The sequence below is a fragment of the Babesia bigemina genome, assembly GCF_000981445.1.
Source record: "Babesia bigemina genome assembly Bbig001, chromosome : IV".
NCBI classification, from domain to species: Eukaryota; Apicomplexa; class Aconoidasida; order Piroplasmida; family Babesiidae; genus Babesia; species Babesia bigemina.
In genome coordinates this window covers 495,879-514,124 of record NC_027219.1, presented here as the reverse complement: position 1 = coordinate 514,124, position 18,246 = coordinate 495,879, and the positions used below count along the sequence as shown (strand labels likewise).

Sequence of the window (18,246 nt, the reverse complement as noted above, 5' to 3'; positions counted from 1 at the left end):
ATTCAGAAACGCGTTTGCCCCTGTACAGAAACACGAGTGTAATGGATATATAAGGTATATAAAAAGTTTGACATCATTCAAAAAGTCGAAATGTTTTGAAAATTTATATGCCAATTGACTGGGCGCCCTCACCAAAATTTGCTTGTCAAGTTGATTTTACAACTCTTGCAAACCATGATCAATAGAAAGCCCAAAATCCTGCCATGTCGTATACGACGTCTAATAGACGATGATGCATATCTCTCAACGCCTCGCGGACATGCAAGCGGGTCAGGCCATCGAGGCATTCTGGCACTACGTAACCCAACTCTTTCATTACAATTCTTAAATGCGTGTTGTCTGTAGTTTCGCTCCATCTTAATAATGGGGGGGCACTTGCCAACCACAAACATATTATGCCTGCGTACAACATTGGTGCAATGCCCACGAAGATTACTGCGCAACCCTCTGGGTCCTGCGCACATGATGCCTGCCACGTCGCTTCCGGACTGTAAGCGGACTTGTACTTGCCAGGGTTTCGAATATGGCCCAGGAACCTTTCACAACTAGACGTAATACCAGTCATCTGCGCTGACATCAGCTCGGCAGTGACATTATGGGCCTTCACAACGTTCATATAATGACATTCGTCTTGGTCTCCACGAATAAAGCTTTTATATAAAAAGCAGGGCTTTCTTTTACTCATACGCTTATTATATCTCGAGATCATTTCTCTTACAAATCCGTAACTACTAAGTTGCGTTTGCTCCATGAACTGCTTGGAAATTTGTTTAACATTCTCCAGCGCTGGCACCTTCATGGTACCAACTGGCTTGTCTGCAAGTAATTTGTGAAGTGCAACACCCATAGCGTTGAAGTTCGTTTCCGCATCCGTTCCCCTCAACGCTATCAACCAGTCAATACCTTCCTTGACGTTTCGAGGGATGTCAGTCAACGATTTGTACACCATTTTGTAATAAAGCGTTTGTTTAGGCGGCTTGAACGAACGTGTGTGTTGTCTGTCTATTTGAAGGCCCTTTTATAAAGCTGACCTTGTATGTAAACAGCTGCGCCTTATTGGCGAGTGGCACAACAGTGCTGTTGCCCTTTAATGCAGATTTAACCAATTGAAACATACATCGCTGTTGATATAACACGCATGCGTATCATAAGGGTACGACTAATTCGTTGTACCACCGCATCCAAGCCATAGCACTGACCTGGCATGCAGAATCCACAATGCATTTCATTGCCATATTTAAGGTTCAAGCAAGCATGGCACTCATGGAGTGTTACGATTCAAATACATGTGTGAATCCGAATTTGTTTTTGCATAGTTACCACGGGTTGCGTGTAGTACGTTAGAGTGTATACCCCATCCCAAGACTGTCACTTCGGGAAGCATAGCGACATCACTCATCATTTCGTATATATTAACGCTTCAAACTATCTGGTATTGGGACGTTCAAGAGGTAGGCTGGCGTGTTACGTGCTGCTGCATTTACGTTGGCATCTAGTGCCTGCTGACATGGATGATCACCAGCTCAGCCTTACAATCCGATTGCCAGTACGCGGCCTCCAATTACATCCGGTATGATTAAGTCATACGTCTATGTTATGGGGCATTTTACAACGCATTTACAAGCAGGATTGTAATGATTGCCGATTTGGCCGTAGAAGTCCAAGGTGGCAAAATTATTTTGCAGACAATCGCAAAAATGTGAGCATGACCATGTCGAATGTTTACTGCCGAATAGTTTATCTAACTTTTTTTTCTCGGCATGAACGCGGCGTCAGAACTGCACTGCGCCACCTTAGCAAAGCGTAAGTAGACAGAACTATGTATATATGATCAGTAGAGGACACCTAATATGGTTGTGACGTCACTAGTGATGAATGCGCTTAGGATTCTTCATATAATGTACGCGAGTGAACATCACTCCAGCCTTTGTTGCTGCCACCGTTGTTTTGACAACAGATGGAGAAATGGTGACGCCTTGTACGCCTGAATTCAAAAAATTGCATTTGGGTTCTGATACACCAAAAAACGGCACTACCTATACTTTTGTAAAGCAGTGGTAACGATCTTCCAATGACGACCACCGCATCCCGATTAAGGGGATTGACTACGGGTATCTGAAAACCTCGTTATAAATATGTCCTAGCCCTACGATGGTTGCTGCAAACTGCTATGTATGATCCTCCAGCTTCATCCTTCATTTGATCTGTTCTTATTGCAACAGAGGTATAAGCTGGAAATGTGGCATAGAACAATTTGTATGGCAAGTAAAAAATTATAGTTTTACTCATAAATTGGGGGTAATATAAAGCAACATTAGAAATTGCGATTTAAGATTGCACGGTTGATGCTGTTGGTTAACGGTGTTTCGTATGTGGTTCGCACGATCTATTCTCAGCGAGCTAATACGTCTTGTACGTTCTGTGAGCATAGGAACTCAAAAACATAGCAAATGCTTCTTCTATGGTTACTTTAAGACGCTATGCTCTCATTAAAAGGACTACTATTCTCATAATTTCTGTATGTTGCCTCAATGACCAACATCATTTTTACCTCGCGCCGCTCTCAGCGCATGGCAACGTCGACCCGCGCAAGTCACGATTTGCAGCATTTATCGGAAACATAACAAATTGAAGTATATTCTAAGCGTAATATTGCTTATGTATTGTGCACAGCAGCGTCTGTGGCGGAATTATGCTCAACCGCTGAGCTACGCATCTTCAACAGAGCTTAGTTAGAAGCGTCTCATAATCTATGCAATGTTACACATTGAGCGCTGACAGGAAACCTGTTAGCACATGACGCCGATGCGGTAAATAAGGTATCGAAGTGACCACTCCTATCGTCTTTTGAGCAAGTTGTTCAGCACTGTGCAGGTGTCCTAGATTTTGCGAAGTAACAATGATCCGGGAATTTCGGATTCGCAAAGGGGAAGAGTATTGCTACAAGTGATAATTGCTGGACGAGAAAAGCGTGAGGGCACAAACAGCACGTAAACATTGCCATTGTGGCTGTGGATGCGGACAAGTTGTTTGTGACTGCTGTTCCCTGTGTTGCCCTTAATGTGAGGAGTGAGTAAGTTTCATAGGGTCTCAATATGGCGGAACAAACAAGATAAGCCCTATCAATGCTTGTGAGAGGCGTAAAAATTGCTTCGCCGGTCGATGTATGTGGTTTAACGGTCACTTATGCGCATTATTTGGAGAATATCGTCTTATTTGTTCTCCTATAATAGCAGAGCACATATATATATGGTCACACGTGGAATTTGAAGTTTGGAATAGAGAGCACATTGAGCACGGACTCACAGCCAGCACTCCACGGCGAGCCCCTCCAACAAGAATTCCGCGTTACGCTCTCATAGCCGGAAACCCACCAAAAAATGAAGTGACCATATCAATTGGATATTCGGCGCTTTCTCTTATCAGTAAGAGCTTAAAAGTGCGACCCAAGTGCGTCATACAAGGGTTACAACGGACCGCGGAACGAAGCAATCGGCCCTCCAACCCCGCAACTTACGACCTTCATTTTGTCTAAGCTGTGACTCATCCAACAGATGGATCAGACACTATCTTAGTGATACGGTGCGTGACTAAGAAATCGGCGTCTATAGCATACATGCTGGGTGATGTCAAGACTGTCAGACGTGATGACGATGTGTCGGTGTGGATTGTGAGACACTATTCGCGACACATAGCAGCTTTTAAAAGATCTATACATCGCCTCTAATTGTTTTAATACCCCTAGATACATTATACGCCGTTCCTGTATGAAATGTAGATAGGCAACGACTCGCGTGTTGCGTTTTGCATGTCACATTATTTTTGTGGAGTTGGATGCAATACAGCGATCCAATCATTATCCTCCCACCAACAATTCGCATATTTGTTGTGTAGAAGGTTATATAAATTATAATTAGACACGTATATTTTGGAGCACGACAGAACTAGTGTCGATCTGCCGTTAAGATACAGCATTTTCCTAACAGACCCACATATACATAGAACATTCAAACTCATATATCCATTGTTTTTAAGATTGTTTTCAAAATGGTGTACAATTCGTTAACCGAGGCGCCACGCAACCTCAAGGAGAGTTTTGATTGGCTGATTGCCGTGAAGGGAACTGATGCTGAAAAGAACGTGAAGGCTTTGGGCGCGGCTATCCACAAGTTCCTCGCAGACAAGCCTGTTGGTGTAACGCGTATACCATCTCTGGAGAAAGTTAAACGCCTATCTAGGGATTTCATGCAGAAAGCAGAACTTAAGAACATGCCGATGGTGAAGGAAATGCTGGTTAGCTTCAATGCGCCTGTTGCTAAACATGCTAGCTCTGCGAGGCACTTGTTAGGTGAATACTCGAGTGATTATAAGAACGTTATTCAAGAAAGGCGTCTGAGACCTGGAAACATTTCGGACAGCGTCGCTCGTATTGTGGGTAGTTGTGACATATTTGTCGAAGGTGTCAAAACCCCTGGCCAATACGAGTCTGCTTACAGCTCAGAAGCGACGTGGGATGCATCATGCGCTAAAAATCCGGAGGCGTGCGCAATTGTTTTCGTGGGTATTGCGCCGATGTTGTACGCGGGCATAGATAGTTTGTGGATGGCAAGTGACCCAGACACCTTTTTGGGTCAAACGCCTGCTGGAGCTAAGAGTATGGTGAATGTAATGAAGGCGTTGGGTTTCACAGAGCAGGAATGCAGCGGTGTCATGAGTTTTGCAAAGGTACGTCCGGCGTTGCGCGTTTTGAATAGGGATATAATGGAACAAATCTACGACCTCGCCGGATTTTGGGCTTTCTACTGAATAGGTAGTATAGCCGGACATTATAAACATTTCGACAAAACAATTATGCGTTAGGACACCCAATTCGTTGGCACACGAATTTTTAAATTATTAAAAATCTTTTAAATGTCTTTATCTATTTTGATGTATGCGATCTATAACTGCATTTGTGATCTCAGGTGCGGAAAAACACGGTTCTCACGGCATTTTTGATCTCGTTCATGACGCCATTTTACCTGCTCTTGTTGCAGCGGCAGATGCGTGCATCATCGTGCACCAGGCACACTTTGTCTGGAGATCAGTATTTGGTATATCGCGGTGTACACCGGCTTATATCTTGTCAGTTGTTTAGCTGATAAGCATCGCCTTGGCGTGGCGCAGTAGCATAGCAGTTGCAGGGATGCGTACGGCCTTATGAGTTCAGCGCGTTTTAACGCACTGTATATTTCAACACCTAAAATCGTAATGCTTTATCCTAGTTACTTTCTTCAGATACATTCTCTCATTCCACCCCAAACTACCAAATGTGATGTGCCTCCTATGTAGATGCCTGAACTGTGCGCTCATAAGCACTGTGAATTGTTTACTTGGTCTGCTCCGTAAATAGGTTGTATACGGCAGTGCACGCGTTACATACAACGTAGCCGATAACTGTACGGTATCTGATCAAAATAGATTACCGTTATAGGGCGAGTCATGAGCTCTGATGAGACATCAGCCGTAAGTAACCTCACATGGCAGACGATGACATCTGAAATGCATACATAACTCACTCATAGTGGTTGCATGTTAAGCATCCCAGACCCTATAACACAAACTTTGTAGGACCGTTAACTGTGGATACAATCCTACCCTTAGTTTTGCCACTCAACGTTAGTATAGATGCCAGAATTTATTGTGAAATCAAGGGTGCGGGCTTCCGAAATTGCACATAACACGCTACTTCACGTAAGCTAAACATTATTTTTTAATACAGAAAATATACCAATGCAAAGTATAAACGATATGAATACATTTGTCGATTCATTAAATTTAGTTTCCGTATGTTGGCATTTGCCGTGATTTGGACTAGTGCATGGTAATATCCATAGGGATGGCCGCACTTTGTACACGGCCCCTGAATATTTCCGGCGTTTCGTCTCCGTCTATGCTGACGTCGTGCACGCCTTGCTCGTCGATTATCTTCGCGGAGAAGTTCGACTGTGACAGCAGGAACCTGTTTTTGACTTCATGCCTGCATCGCTTTAGCAGCGCTATAGCCTCCTCACGCGTCATGTCTGGCTTGTATTCCTTATCGAGCAGTCCTCTAAGTAGAAAGCCTCCATAACCGTGAACGGCGGTGTCTACGGCTGTGCAGCTCGACAAGTAATCTATCCAGAAGAGACTTGGCCCGTCCTGCGGCACTCATTAGTTAACGCATCACTTGGTTAGTGGAGATTCAGACCGTCGCTGCGCCGCACGGCTGCGTCTCTATATGTTAGACATACCTTATCCACCCCTGCGATGAGCATATCCACCTGGTACGGGCTTTGCCTGAGGTATTCGGATAGTTCGAGCCTGATGAAATGTGCAGCGGCGCTGGCCGATAGTTCATGCGAGTTTTTGTATTTGTAGTACTCCATCGTGCGCTTGATCTGTTCTCCCCAATGCACGCGGTCTCCCAGTGGTCCAGCCAGCATCAAGACCGTCGATTTCCCGATTTGGCTGATTTTGCTTTCATCGTCATTTTTAATGGTGATGATTGAGTATTTTTCGTATGTGTCGCAGGCGACCGCCACGAAATCTTTGCCCCGAATACCTATTAGCGTGTCTGTCATTTTGCTGAGGGATTTGAGTGGCGGCGGTTACCTTCCACCTACGCGTCGTGGCGCCACCCCCCGTTGAGCGACGACGCCAGGCGCAATTAGAGTTTTCGTATGGCATCAAACAGATCGCTACATACGCGACTAATCAATATTCACACTTGATGTGTATTTATACGGTGCCGCGTGGTCGCTATTAAACGCGAGCTGCCAGGTTATTGAAGGCACAAAGGCCATAAGTTCGTTTCCCATCCAATGCTTAATTTCGCGTACGACGGCCTTACACATCTTATTGCTTAAACAATCGCAACCGTAAACCGCCCAAAAGGCAGGAATTCACGCCAGCGACACTTGCTTTTTCCGCATATCATCTGGCGACCGCGATAGAACACTTGCGAAACGCACATTGAGACTTAGCCATTCCACTGCTTAAATCACAGTACCAGCTTTCACACTCAACTAAGTACCGTCGGCATCCGTCCGCCGATGTCGGCGAAGGACGTCCAACACACTACATGGCCTGACGCAGCCTATGGACGCAACGGCCTCTCTCGTAGGCCACTCTATAAGAGAACCCAACTCGGGGTTTACGCATTATTTTAGACCTGTAATTCACGATGGCTGGAAAATCGGCTTATACGGGTTCCGCAGATACTGCGCTGCGCGAAGTGAAACACCTGATTGACGAAGGCCAACTTGCGCAAGCTAGTCGTCTGTGCCACAAGGGTAGGTCCTTTCGTGCCGTATGGGTCTTGTTATTTTAGTTGGCTGCTTGAGGCCGCTGGCGGCAATTTCGCGGCGTAAGCCCCGTTGCATAGTCTTCTTCCGTACCTCGGTATTGTAGCCTAGTAATTTTAGAGATTCATTTATGTTCTGGCTTCTATACGTGTTGGAAATGCGTTTACAATATCAAAATTAACCGTTTTGTAAGTATTGCCCTCGGCAGCTTCGTTTTTTGCGCTTTTGCATCTGCGTCGTTGAGGGATTCGCCGACGCAACGGTGTGGAGGTTTCTAGCACCGTCGGTAATCATACATCCACATGACGCGTCCATACACTGCTGTGTTTTACATGCGTGTCACTTAAGTCTGCTCTGTTTAATTTTCTATGGAAACTAATAATTTCGTTTGTGGGCTAGTGGGACACTGCATCTCGTTGTTTGAATCTGTGCACCACGTTCTGACCGTTTGCAGCAATCCGAGTCCATGGCGGAGTGAACGAGTTATACCGGGCCAAATGCTACTGTGACATCCAGCTGTCCCTGTGGCAGTCATGTCTCGACACTGTGGGGTGGCTCCACCTGTTCGTCGAGCACCCGGCCGTTGTTTACAGCGGCAACAAGCGGTGCCCGAAGCGGCTACGAACTGAAAATCGCCAGCGTCGGGAAGAGCAGCACGCAGATCGACTTGAGGCCGTACGTGGAGCTGCCGGCACCCACATTGCCAACGGAGAATGCCAGTGGCTGCACTTTGAGCAGGCATACAGCTACTACAAATTAGGTGACCCTGAGAGGGCGCTGATTGCGTTGCGTATGTGCTCATCGGACGAGCGCCCACGTGTGCTGCACAAAAGCAACGTGGCGGCTGATTCCGCGGAGGCGTCCGATGATGACGTGCATTTGGACGAGACGCTGTCTCCGAAGTACCGCTTTCTGCTGGCCCAAGTTTACGTACGGCTTGGGCGCTACTCTGCTGCACGCGCGCTCTATGCGTCAGCGTTGGCCTCGAAGAACGACCCGCTGGTTGCCCTCAACTCCCTGAGCACGGACCTCAACCTGGTGCCCGAGCTCGACGATGCCTCTCGGAACTCGATTTTCGCGGCCATTGAGCGCGGCATCACCGAGAAGTCCGGAACAGGAGACAGCTTGGGGTACGAGTACTTCTACAACTGGGCCATCGCGAAGCTGTTGGAAGGCGATTTCGAAAGCTCGCAGGGGCACTTGGACGTGTCGGAGGAGCGTCTGACTGCGGAGCTACAAAACGACCTCGGTGAAAAACAGACGTCCAAGGATCAGCCGGAATACGCGGCACTCGGCGCGCTGCGCGTGTTCCTGCTGCATCGGCGCGGGTGCCATGATCTGGCTCGCACCCACAGCGACGCGTTGCTGGACAGTTTCGACTCCACGGAAGGTGTCGACCCCGGCGTCCTCCTGATCCTTCGCAACAACGCGCTTTGTCTCTGCGGCCAAGACGCCGATACGTCGAATTTGATGTTGAAGATGGAGCTGCTTCTGAAGCGTGCCAACGTGGTCTGCAAGTTTACGCGCCGTGAACTTTTGGACGTCCACCGCAATATAGTGCTCCGTCTGTTGGCAAGCGGCGACATCAGCGCTTGCCGCCGACACCTTTTGAAATTCGTGGGCCGGCTGCGACATGACGACAGCCTGCACAACTGCCTCGCCTGCGCAGAGTATGTGGAGGGCAAGATCGATTGCAGCATCAACGTGTTGAAGCGCGGTATTGCCGCCAACCCTGGCAGCCTGATGTTGATTCGCTCGCTTCTGAACGTGCTGGTGGCTACCCGCCGTTTCAAATCGGCTCTGCACACTGCGCAGGCGTACGAGGCCACCTTATCGGGCGGTGACGCGTCCGGTTTTTACTGGTGGGTGGTGATGCAGTGCCACATAAACATGGGAAACCGCCAAGGTGTTGTCGAGGTGCTCTCGCGCCTGGTTGAGCTCGCAGATTGCGCGGAGACCGCCTCTACAATGCAGCAGGGCTGTCGTTTTCTCGAATCGCAAGGCATGCACTCCGAAGCCGCGCAGATATACCGACACCTGCATGCGAGCAACCCCGAAAACGCCACCGCCCTCTGCGGTGTCCTGTTCAACGAGTCGTTTTTGCCTGGTGCCGCCGGCGCCACGCAGTGCACCTTGCCCGCGTCGTTCACCGGGCCTCTGTTCAAGGAGCTCCGCTACATCGATCCGGAGGATCTGGAGGCCGCAGGGACCTTGTCTTACGTCCGTCAAATGGAGGAGGTGCGCAAGCCCACCAAATCGCGTAAGCGTCGTCGTGCGCCCAAAGTGGACACGTCGCGTGGTCCTCCCGACCCCGAGCGCTGGCTGCCCAAGTACCAGCGCGCCGCGTTCAAGAAGCAGCTGAAGCGCAGGAAGGACATGCACAAGGGCCAAACGCAGGGCGCCACTGGCGCCGCCACGAGCAACAAGCCCACCAGCGTCACCATCAGCACGGATGCTGCCAACACCAGGTTTGGACTTGTGATTAGCTACGTCATCCGCTTGCAGGCGCCGCCGCGGCAGGAAGAAGTGAGTGCCACGTAGCACGATTGCCCTCTAATAAGGCGGTTAACCACGTACCGCTGCGACTGCCAAGTGCGTAATTTATGTTGTCATATTCTGAACGTTAGCTGCGCAGCGCCATTAAGCGAAGCAACCACGCATATCCGTGCTAGCGGTACTTTAGGGGGCGCTTGAACGGATGCGCTATTGCCCGGGTTGGACTCAACGCGCCTCTGGGTAGTGTGGCCTGCCTCTGGGCAGGAGGCGTCGTCCCGGCACGACGCCAAGATTCGCGACATGACCACGCCGTGACCCTTACAGTGTTTTGAGTTCAGTTTCGGAGCTATTACGGCAACCATTCCTGTTTTATGGGTTAGCGGTCGGAATGTGTAAACACCGTCCGACGCCTGTGAATTACCGCATGTCTCAGCACCCAGCAGCCAGGAGTGGCTTAATGGGCATTAATCAGGTGCATACAAGCCGCGGACACCGCGGCTGTTCGTGTGTGTATCATTGGCGCCCAGCGTCATGAGGTCCCTACCGTTGTCTTGCTCGAGCCCAACCGCGTGATCTCCCTTCCTTACCAGGCAGTGCTTTGTGTGATGTGTGCGTGACAAAATGCAGCTCGGCATTAAAGCTTACTTTGCAACGCGCCCGAGGACGGTGTCTATTGGCAGCAACGACACACCGTCGTCCGATGCGCAGAGCGGCGTGGCTAAGGATGTTGTTGCTCCCGCCGCTGCCGACAACCCTTCAGCGGATCCGGAGGTAGGAAAGGTCGTAGATGTTGCGAAGGTGCCGTCGTTGTCGCCATCACTCCGCAACAGCGACCCGCTCAAGGATGAAGACGCTCTGAAGCGCACCTACACGTGCGAGAGCGTCGCGCCCGCAGAACCGAGGCCCGATTCCATAGACACCTGCCGGGTGTCAACCTCGGACGCTTCGCAGCAGGACGCTTTCGACGACGGCGACGAATCGCCCATCTGCCGCAAGCGCAGCCTGATGTTCGACAACGGCTTCGTGCCTGAGAAGCTGAAGTGCACCGAAATCACCGACGAGTTCATTGGCGCCCACCTGGATGTTATTGAGCACTTTATCGCCCAGAGCGACACTGCCGGGTCGTACACGGCTGGAACCCAGGGGGTGCTGGCCGGAGGCGACGCCTCGCCGGAAACCCCAAAAGACTGCCCAACGACGACGGTGTCGCCCAACGAGCGGACCAGCTCCTTGAGCCCCGCTGATAGCGCTGTCGCCGGTGTGGGCACCCTGGGCTCACTGCGTGCCAGTGGAACCCGGCCTCCCGACGTGGACGACGAGCCCGGGCAGGGTCGGCGCAAGCAGGCGCGCAAGGGAGGCCGCGCGTCGTCGGGGAAGGACGAGGGCGCCGCCACGAAACGTGTTGCAACGCAGTACGTGGGTCACGATGGTGATGTGGAGGAGTTGACCTTCGTGGACCGCCGCGAGGTGGAGGGAGGCTCGGCAGTCGCCACAGCAGGCAAGCTCACCGTGGGCTCCGAGAAGTTCACCGCGTGCTCCCAGAGCGTGGACTGCGTCACCGATGAGGAGCGCAAGCTGTACCTGACGTGCCCGGCCAGCCAGAAGAGCCGGTGTTTCAAGGCATACGTGGAGCACTACTACCGCTACAACGAGACTTTCGTGTTCCCGCCGTGGGTGCAGATCCGCGAGATCCGTGACCGCAACGGCCTGCGCCCCACGGACGAGTCGTATGACCCGAGCACGCTGTGGGTCCCCTCGCGCAGCCACCGTTGGGCCGTCGCCTTCCGCAGCTGCCACTTCACCGAGTGCATGCAGCAGTGGTGGTACGTGAAGCAGGACCGCTTCGACCAGCTGCTGTTTTTCAAGATGGGTCGTTTCTACGAGCTGTTTTACCACGACGCGTGCATCGTGCAGGAGATTTGCGGCCTGCGTTGGATGGGCTCGGAGGCGAAGCCGCACGTGGGCTTCCCGGAGAAGAGCTTGCACATCTACGCGTCCGCCTGCGTCGCAAGGGGGTACAAGGTGGTGGTGGTGGAGCAGACAGAAACCCCTCAGCAGCTGGAGCAGCGCAACCGCGAAACCGGGCAGCGCCAGAACACCGTCTCTCGTGCTATATGCGAGATCATCACACCGGGCACCATCACTCGCCCTGACATGTTGGGCACGCAATCCAAGCAGCTGCTGCTGATCGCGGAAGCCGTGGTGCCGCCGGCTGCGACAGCCCCGGTTGCAGCGGAGGCGCCGACAGCGCATGTGGGTGGCACGGGTGACCTTGCGCAGCCCTCAACCCCCACTGCCCGTGCTAAAACGAACCCGAGCTTTTCAAACCCATCGACGCTCTCCTCGGGGCGTAGGAACAGCCGCTTTGGCTCCAGGCGGCGCCAAACCAACGAGATCAAGGACTTGCCAGGTGAGCGCCTTCTGTGCATCTGTTCGATGGACGCCTCCATGGGAACGATTGCGCTGGGGATGGTGGACATTTCCCTGGGTTTGGGGGAGCTGCGGGCGCTCGTCGCGTCGGTGAACCCGGCCGAGGTCGTTGTCGACGCCGCCACCATAGGTTCGCTGAATGAGCTGTACGGCATGACGGTGTACATGGGCTTCGAGCTGACGTCCTTCAACTGCGCGCACCAGTTCACCCCGGAAAACGTTGGCAATAGCGACGTCAAGATCGCCGAGGTCGACTACGGCGCCTTCGAGGAGCGCGCGAAGGCTGCCCTCGGCAGCAGCAACGCCGCTTACGAGAGGCTGATGCTGCTACTGCAGCGCTACCTGCGCTCAGTGATGCTGGACAACCTGCTGAACTACTGCGCAGTCAAGACGCTGGGCGCCGACAACTACCAGTACATGACCCTGGACGGGGCCGCCCTCACCCAGTTGGAGCTGTTCAAGTCCCAGGAGGGCGACAACTCGGCGTGCCTGTTCGGATTCCTGAACAAGACATGCTGCCCCTTCGGCGAGCGCATGCTGCGGCGCTGGGTGCTCAAGCCCCTGATGAGCGCGAAGCGCATAAATGCCCGCAGCCGGACGGTGGAATTCCTGAGCCGCAACTTCTCCATTTGCAGCACCTACCAGGAGCAGCTGTCGTTGCTCCCCGACCTCGAGCGCTCCTTCGGCAAGGTGCTCAATGCCGCCGCGGGGTGCTACAAGATGGCGGTGTACTTCGACGAGGGCGTCTTCACCAAGATCTACGATCTGCACCTGCTGCTCGCCAACTTCGACCGGCTGCAGCAGCACGTGTCGGCCTTCTTCTCCGAGGCTGCGGAGTACGGCGCGGAGTGCCCGTCGCTGCTCAGGGAAATGTCCTCCAGCGTCGCCAAGGTGACTGGCCACTGCGGAGAGCTGAACGCGCGTCTGAACGTCACCGGCCTGAAGACGTGCAGCAGCCGCCCCGGCGTCTGGAAGGAATCCGACGAAGTCCGCAGCCGCATTGACGCCACGAAGTCGCGTTTGGACGCGCTGCTTGTGGAAATTCAGAAGACCTGCCCGTCCGCTTGCTTCGTGCACACGAAGTTCCGTTACGAGGTCGAGCTCAACGAACGCGACCACCGCCGCCTCTCCCAAAGCGGGAAGTCGCTCGAGATAACCTCCACAAAGGCGGGGCACGTGCGCGTGCGCACCAGCCGCATAGTATCGCTCGTGAACGAGCTGGAGGAGCACGAATTCGCGCTGACGCAGAGCGAGCTCACGTTCTTCCAGGATGCGGTGCGGCTGCTGCACGACCGCCGCGGCGTGTTCAGCGAACTGCTGGTGACCGCCGCGGAGCTGGACTGTCTGTGCAGCCTCGCGTCAGTGGCCAAGCACGCGGTGATACCGTTGGTGCGGCCTGAGGTTTTCGAGCGCGGCTCCGCCGAGCCGTACATGTATCTGCGTGCAAGCGCCCACCCCGTGGTCTCCCAACTCACCCCCGACTCCTTCGTGCCCAACGACATCCATCTGAACCACGGGGACTACGGCAATCTGCTGCTCATCACCGGGCCCAACATGGGCGGCAAGTCGACCCTGCTGCGTCAGACCGCGCTGTGTGCCATAATGGCACAGATCGGCTCTTTTGTGCCTGGTGAGTCCAGCATTTCTATAAACGCCTTCACGAGCTACGTGCAGCGTCCGAGTGCAGGATGACAGCGGTGGACCGCATCTACACTCGCCTAGGAGCGTCCGACAACCTCATGCAGGGCAAGAGCACCTTCTTGGTGGAGATGGAGGAGGTGTCGTCGATATTGCATACGGTACGTTTCGCTCCGCAACGCGCGGTTACGATGGCTGCAGGGCACAAAGGACTCCCTGGTGCTCGTCGACGAGCTGGGCAGGGGCACCTCCACGTTTGACGCCACGGCCATAGCTGCCGCGTGCCTGGAGAAGATCGACTCCATCGGGTGCCGCTGCCTGTTCACGACCCACTTCCAGGAGGTCTGCGCGTACGCGCTGCGGCTACCCAGGGTCACGCTGTGCCACATGACGGCGGCCTTCGACGACGAGGCGCGTACGCTGACCTTCCTGTACAAGCTGGCGCAGGGGCAGTGCCCCGAGTCGCACGGCATCCACGTCGCCCGCCTCGCCGGGATCCCACCCAACGTCCTCGAGATGGCGGAGAAGGTCTCCAGGCGCTTCCGCGCGCAGAAGCGCTCGCCCGCCGCCACGTTGGGGGCGCTGTTAGGCGCACACTCCCGCGGCGACGAGGCCGTGCTGCGGGCACTATACGAGGAGCTGCGGCAACCGGATGGACGGTGAAATCGCCATTTTGACAGGCGAAGACGCCATTAGCGCGCTGTGCAGGCACTTCACGGCGCAGGGGCTGCTGCCATTGCCCGGCGGAAAGTTCGGCGGCGAAGTGGTTGTCTACGGCGCTGCCGGGCCCGCTTTATCGCACTCTAGGTGGGCTAAGCGCCTCCTTCTGACCATTTTTTAGATTCTTGGTATTTATAGTCGGCCCGAGCGTAAATTGGCGGTGAGTTGCGGCCGCTGGTGTTCGGACGTTGTGCAGCGAGGTGATCGGCTTTTCCCGCATCGCAAACCAGGTGGCCAAGGAGGCTGTTTTGGCCGTCACTTGCGGCGAGGTAACTGTGCTGTGTGCCCTTATAACGTCGTCAGCGCCGTCTGCGTCTCCTGCTTGTTAGTCGCCTGCTGGTTTCGTGATGGCGGAAGGTCTGCGGCACGTCGTCCACCGCCGGGTGCACCTGGAGCGTTCGCAGCCTCAGGCGCGCCGTGCGCGTGTCGGACGCTTCCTGGAGAAGAAGCGCGACTACAAGCAGCGTGCCGAGCGCTACCATGTTATGGAACGCCGGATTCGTGACCTTGCTGCCAAGGCCAGGTTCCGCAATGAGGACGAGTTCAACTTCAAGATGGTCCACGGCAAGCTGGGCGACGACGGGGTGGTGGTGCTGCCCTCTTCGGCCTCGGTGGCGGCGCGCAAACTGGACAAGAAGGGCCAGTTCCGCCGCAGTCTCGAGGAGCTGGACCGGAACCGCCTCGTGCTGCGCCACCGTTCCGCTGTGAAAGGCAAGCGCGCGCAGGCAGCGGTCACGGATAACGCAACGCTGCTCATGGACGGCGGCAAGCACGTGACGTTTGAAGACGGCTCGGATTCCGACGAGGGAGAAGACACGGACCCGGACTCAGCCACCGCTGGCGCCACTAGACGGTGCCCGTCAGATTCTGGCGAGTCGTCGGATGCCAGCGACGGATCTGACAGCGACGCCGCGCCGGCAGCCAAGACCAGGCGTGGGAAGCAATCGCAAGCTGGCTCCAAGGCGCATGCATCGACCGCCCCTCGGCGCTCCCGTGCCACGAAACGCGTGCGGGAGCACTTGATCGCACTGAGTGAGACCATCGAGGCCAAACGCGCGGACGACCAGTTGCGGCAACGCCTGGACGCGGAACGCGAATTGCGCGTGGCTGTGCACAAGAAGCGCCAGGTGCGGCGCGCCCGGGGCAGCAACGTGCACGTATTCCCGTTTGAGAGACAAAAGTGAATTTTAAAGCTTATTGACGTCATGTGTGAAGGCGATGCCGGCGCGCCCGAGGTCACGGTACCGGATGTGCTTCCACACCTCCTGGTCGGAGAGCTTCCCTTGCAACCACGCAGCCTCTTTGGCGAGCGACACGAGCATGATGCGCGTGTCCTGGCGAAAATGTTTCATTAGTGCGATGTCGACGAGCTTAGCCGTGTCCTCCGGCCGATATATCTTGTGTTTGAGATCCAAGGGGTCGACGTCCTCCATGTTGCCGAACGCGATCAGACCCAAAATCTCCTCCAGCTTCTCGATGAGGGAGCGGTCCTTCTGCACGCACGGCGCCAGCATGCGCCGTGCATATTCCACTGCCTTTTTGGAGTCGCCCTGCGTGGCGCGTTAACTGCCCCGGGTCGAGCCTACCGTTTTTATTATATCGATGAGGTCGCACGAGAGCAAGTTGAACAGTATGTGGACGTTCTTCTGCAGTATCTTGGGGTCGACGCCGTTGATGAGATCGAGCGCATCCCGCGCCCTGCACTCCAGGATCGCGTCCCTGATTCGGCGCCTGCTGGCTATGGTGTGGGAAAGGTCGGGTCCTGCCGCATCGTGAATCGGGAGTGGGATTAGTGAAACTGTGCAACAGCATGCGTGAAGGGCCATCGAAACACTCAGTGCAAGGATGATGGAGTCTCTTCATCGCCGGCACCGCGGGTGCGGCATCGAGTAACCCCCATGTAGTCATCATTCGGTTCGGCACCCCAGCTGATAGCCGCCTGCTACGCGTCTGGCCGCAAAGCCAGATGCGACTCGGTGCGCCGGCGCGATAGAAGACGGCGCGCGGATGGATGCGGCGCGACGTGTACAGCGCACCCATCGACGCCCATCGCTTCCGCTCTGCATGACGCAGCCATTACGCAGCACACGCACGCAAATTACCTGTATAACCAGTCTCCTCGATGAACCTCGAATAGCTCTCCTCACACATGTTCACCACGAGGTAGTTCATGACGATCTTCTGCAGGTAAACGTCGTCCACGTGGATGTCGACTAGGTCGGCCAGCCATGACCTGCGGCACCATGAGCTACTAGAAGACGGCGTTGGCGTACTCCCGGTCGCGAACGTAGCGGAAATGGCGGTATGCAGAGTGGATTGGTTCCTGCGCCGTTCCCTCGTCGCTGCTGGACTGGTAGTGTGCAGACATCGACGAACTTCCTGCCATGAGCGAGAGCACGTCTGCTTCTGCACGGTGGAAACAGCTTCGTTTTTGCAGAGAAGCCTATAGCTGCGCCTCTGTCACCTTTAAGCTCTAGAGTGTCACCGCGGTTGCGGCTAGGGCGCTAGTGCGTCGCGGCGTCGTACTAACAACGGCTCACCGCCCGCGCAGCCCAATAGGCAGCACGCTGTACCGCCGTCAATTTCGTTCGTATTTATCGCATAACGCACCGAAAGACACCGTGGATTCACCGCCGGCGGCAGCTTTTGAGACGCGCGCTTGGCCTCCTTAGTTGTGGATCCATTCGGTAGCTCACGGTCGCCTTCGTCCACCGGGGCATCGATTAACGGTACAGCGGCTGTAGCGTGCGCGTGGCGTCAATCGGCGGTGCTTCATGTGGCACCGCGGGACGTTGACCTTGCTGTGCAGCTCCTGCCGCTACGTGATTCGGCGCTGGCACGTGCCCATACTGGGTAGGTTTACGAGGAGCGCTCCCGAATACCCGCAGGCGTCGACTGCAACGCGAACCCGCGCCACAAACAGGCGCTGTCCAACCCCGCCCCGCGCTCCAGAGGCATCCCGAAGCACCTGAGCCCGTACATCTTCGGCAAGCAGTACCAGCGGCACCCCGCGTGGCGGACAGACGAGACGTTTCTGTCGAACTCCAGCTCCAAGTACCGTCGCACTATTCGCAGGAACGGATGAGTCGCCGTACGAAGATTCCGCTGTTGGTCAGGATGGCCAAGGAGGACACGCCCAGGGCGAGTGTCATCAGCGAGCGGTCGTTCTCGGTGTCACTGAGCCAGGCGCTGTTGACGGCCGACAAGCCGCTCCTGGAGCGGCTGCTGCAAACCAACGACATGCGGGCCATTGAAGCCACGGTCGCGGACCTGCCGGCGCCGCTGGCGCTGTCGCTGCTGGAGTTCATCTGCGCCAACATGTTCAAGGCGCCCAACCAGCTGTACACGCGCGAGGGCTGGATAAACACCATCCTGCGGCAGAACTGCATCTTCTTCTCGCAAAACTCGCGCGGGCGGGCTTCGCTGGTCAAGCTGAACAAGCACGTGAGGAAACGCCTCTCGGTCAACCAGGCGCTGCTGCGGCTGAAGGGCAAGGTGGACACCGTCGTCTACATGTCTTCTATCGCATTCCGCAAGCGGCAGCTCGAGACCGACGAACGCACAGACGTGTCAGACCCGCTGCTGATGTACGAGGAGTGAGCGCCAGGCTCGCGACGTTTCGCGATTGCGCACTCGG

General features: G+C 54.6%; 8 protein-coding genes across 8 annotated transcripts; 4 read left to right on the top strand and 4 right to left on the bottom strand.

Annotated features, from left to right (window-relative positions):
* Window positions 1-178: 178 nt before the first annotated feature.
* Window positions 179-949, bottom strand: BBBOND_0402300 (hypothetical protein; the record flags this gene model as incomplete). The annotated part of the gene is made up of 1 exon (XM_012914473.1): window positions 179-949. The coding sequence occupies one exon, from the start codon at window positions 947-949 to the stop codon at window positions 179-181; it is 771 nt and encodes a 256-aa protein (XP_012769927.1).
* A 3,098-nt stretch (window positions 950-4,047) lies between these two features.
* Window positions 4,048-4,806, top strand: BBBOND_0402290 (hypothetical protein; the record flags this gene model as incomplete). Its single annotated transcript, XM_012914472.1, has 1 exon — window positions 4,048-4,806. One exon carries the CDS (start codon window positions 4,048-4,050, stop codon window positions 4,804-4,806), a length of 759 nt encoding a protein of 252 aa, XP_012769926.1.
* Window positions 4,807-5,853: 1,047 nt separating this feature from the next.
* On the bottom strand, window positions 5,854-6,602 carry BBBOND_0402280 (proteasome beta 2 subunit, putative; the record flags this gene model as incomplete). The annotated part of the gene is made up of 2 exons (XM_012914471.1): window positions 5,854-6,180; window positions 6,273-6,602. 2 exons carry the CDS (start codon window positions 6,600-6,602, stop codon window positions 5,854-5,856), a joined length of 657 nt encoding a protein of 218 aa, XP_012769925.1.
* A 602-nt stretch (window positions 6,603-7,204) lies between these two features.
* On the top strand, window positions 7,205-9,866 carry BBBOND_0402270 (hypothetical protein, conserved; the record flags this gene model as incomplete). The annotated part of the gene is made up of 2 exons (XM_012914470.1): window positions 7,205-7,313; window positions 7,780-9,866. The coding sequence occupies 2 exons, from the start codon at window positions 7,205-7,207 to the stop codon at window positions 9,864-9,866; spliced, it is 2,196 nt and encodes a 731-aa protein (XP_012769924.1).
* Window positions 9,867-10,442: 576 nt separating this feature from the next.
* Window positions 10,443-14,552, top strand: BBBOND_0402260 (DNA repair protein, putative; the record flags this gene model as incomplete). Its single annotated transcript, XM_012914469.1, has 3 exons — window positions 10,443-13,881; window positions 13,926-14,050; window positions 14,091-14,552. 3 exons carry the CDS (start codon window positions 10,443-10,445, stop codon window positions 14,550-14,552), a joined length of 4,026 nt encoding a protein of 1,341 aa, XP_012769923.1.
* A 404-nt stretch (window positions 14,553-14,956) lies between these two features.
* BBBOND_0402255 (hypothetical protein, conserved) lies at window positions 14,957-15,793 on the top strand (the record flags this gene model as incomplete). The annotated part of the gene is made up of 1 exon (XM_012914468.1): window positions 14,957-15,793. The coding sequence occupies one exon, from the start codon at window positions 14,957-14,959 to the stop codon at window positions 15,791-15,793; it is 837 nt and encodes a 278-aa protein (XP_012769922.1).
* A 3-nt stretch (window positions 15,794-15,796) lies between these two features.
* Window positions 15,797-16,995, bottom strand: BBBOND_0402250 (-Protein C20orf11 homolog; the record flags this gene model as incomplete). Its single annotated transcript, XM_012914467.1, has 4 exons — window positions 15,797-16,159; window positions 16,196-16,371; window positions 16,712-16,842; window positions 16,883-16,995. 4 exons carry the CDS (start codon window positions 16,993-16,995, stop codon window positions 15,797-15,799), a joined length of 783 nt encoding a protein of 260 aa, XP_012769921.1.
* A 679-nt stretch (window positions 16,996-17,674) lies between these two features.
* BBBOND_0402240 (hypothetical protein) lies at window positions 17,675-17,980 on the bottom strand (the record flags this gene model as incomplete). The annotated part of the gene is made up of 1 exon (XM_012914466.1): window positions 17,675-17,980. One exon carries the CDS (start codon window positions 17,978-17,980, stop codon window positions 17,675-17,677), a length of 306 nt encoding a protein of 101 aa, XP_012769920.1.
* Between the last annotated feature and the right edge of the window lie 266 nt (window positions 17,981-18,246).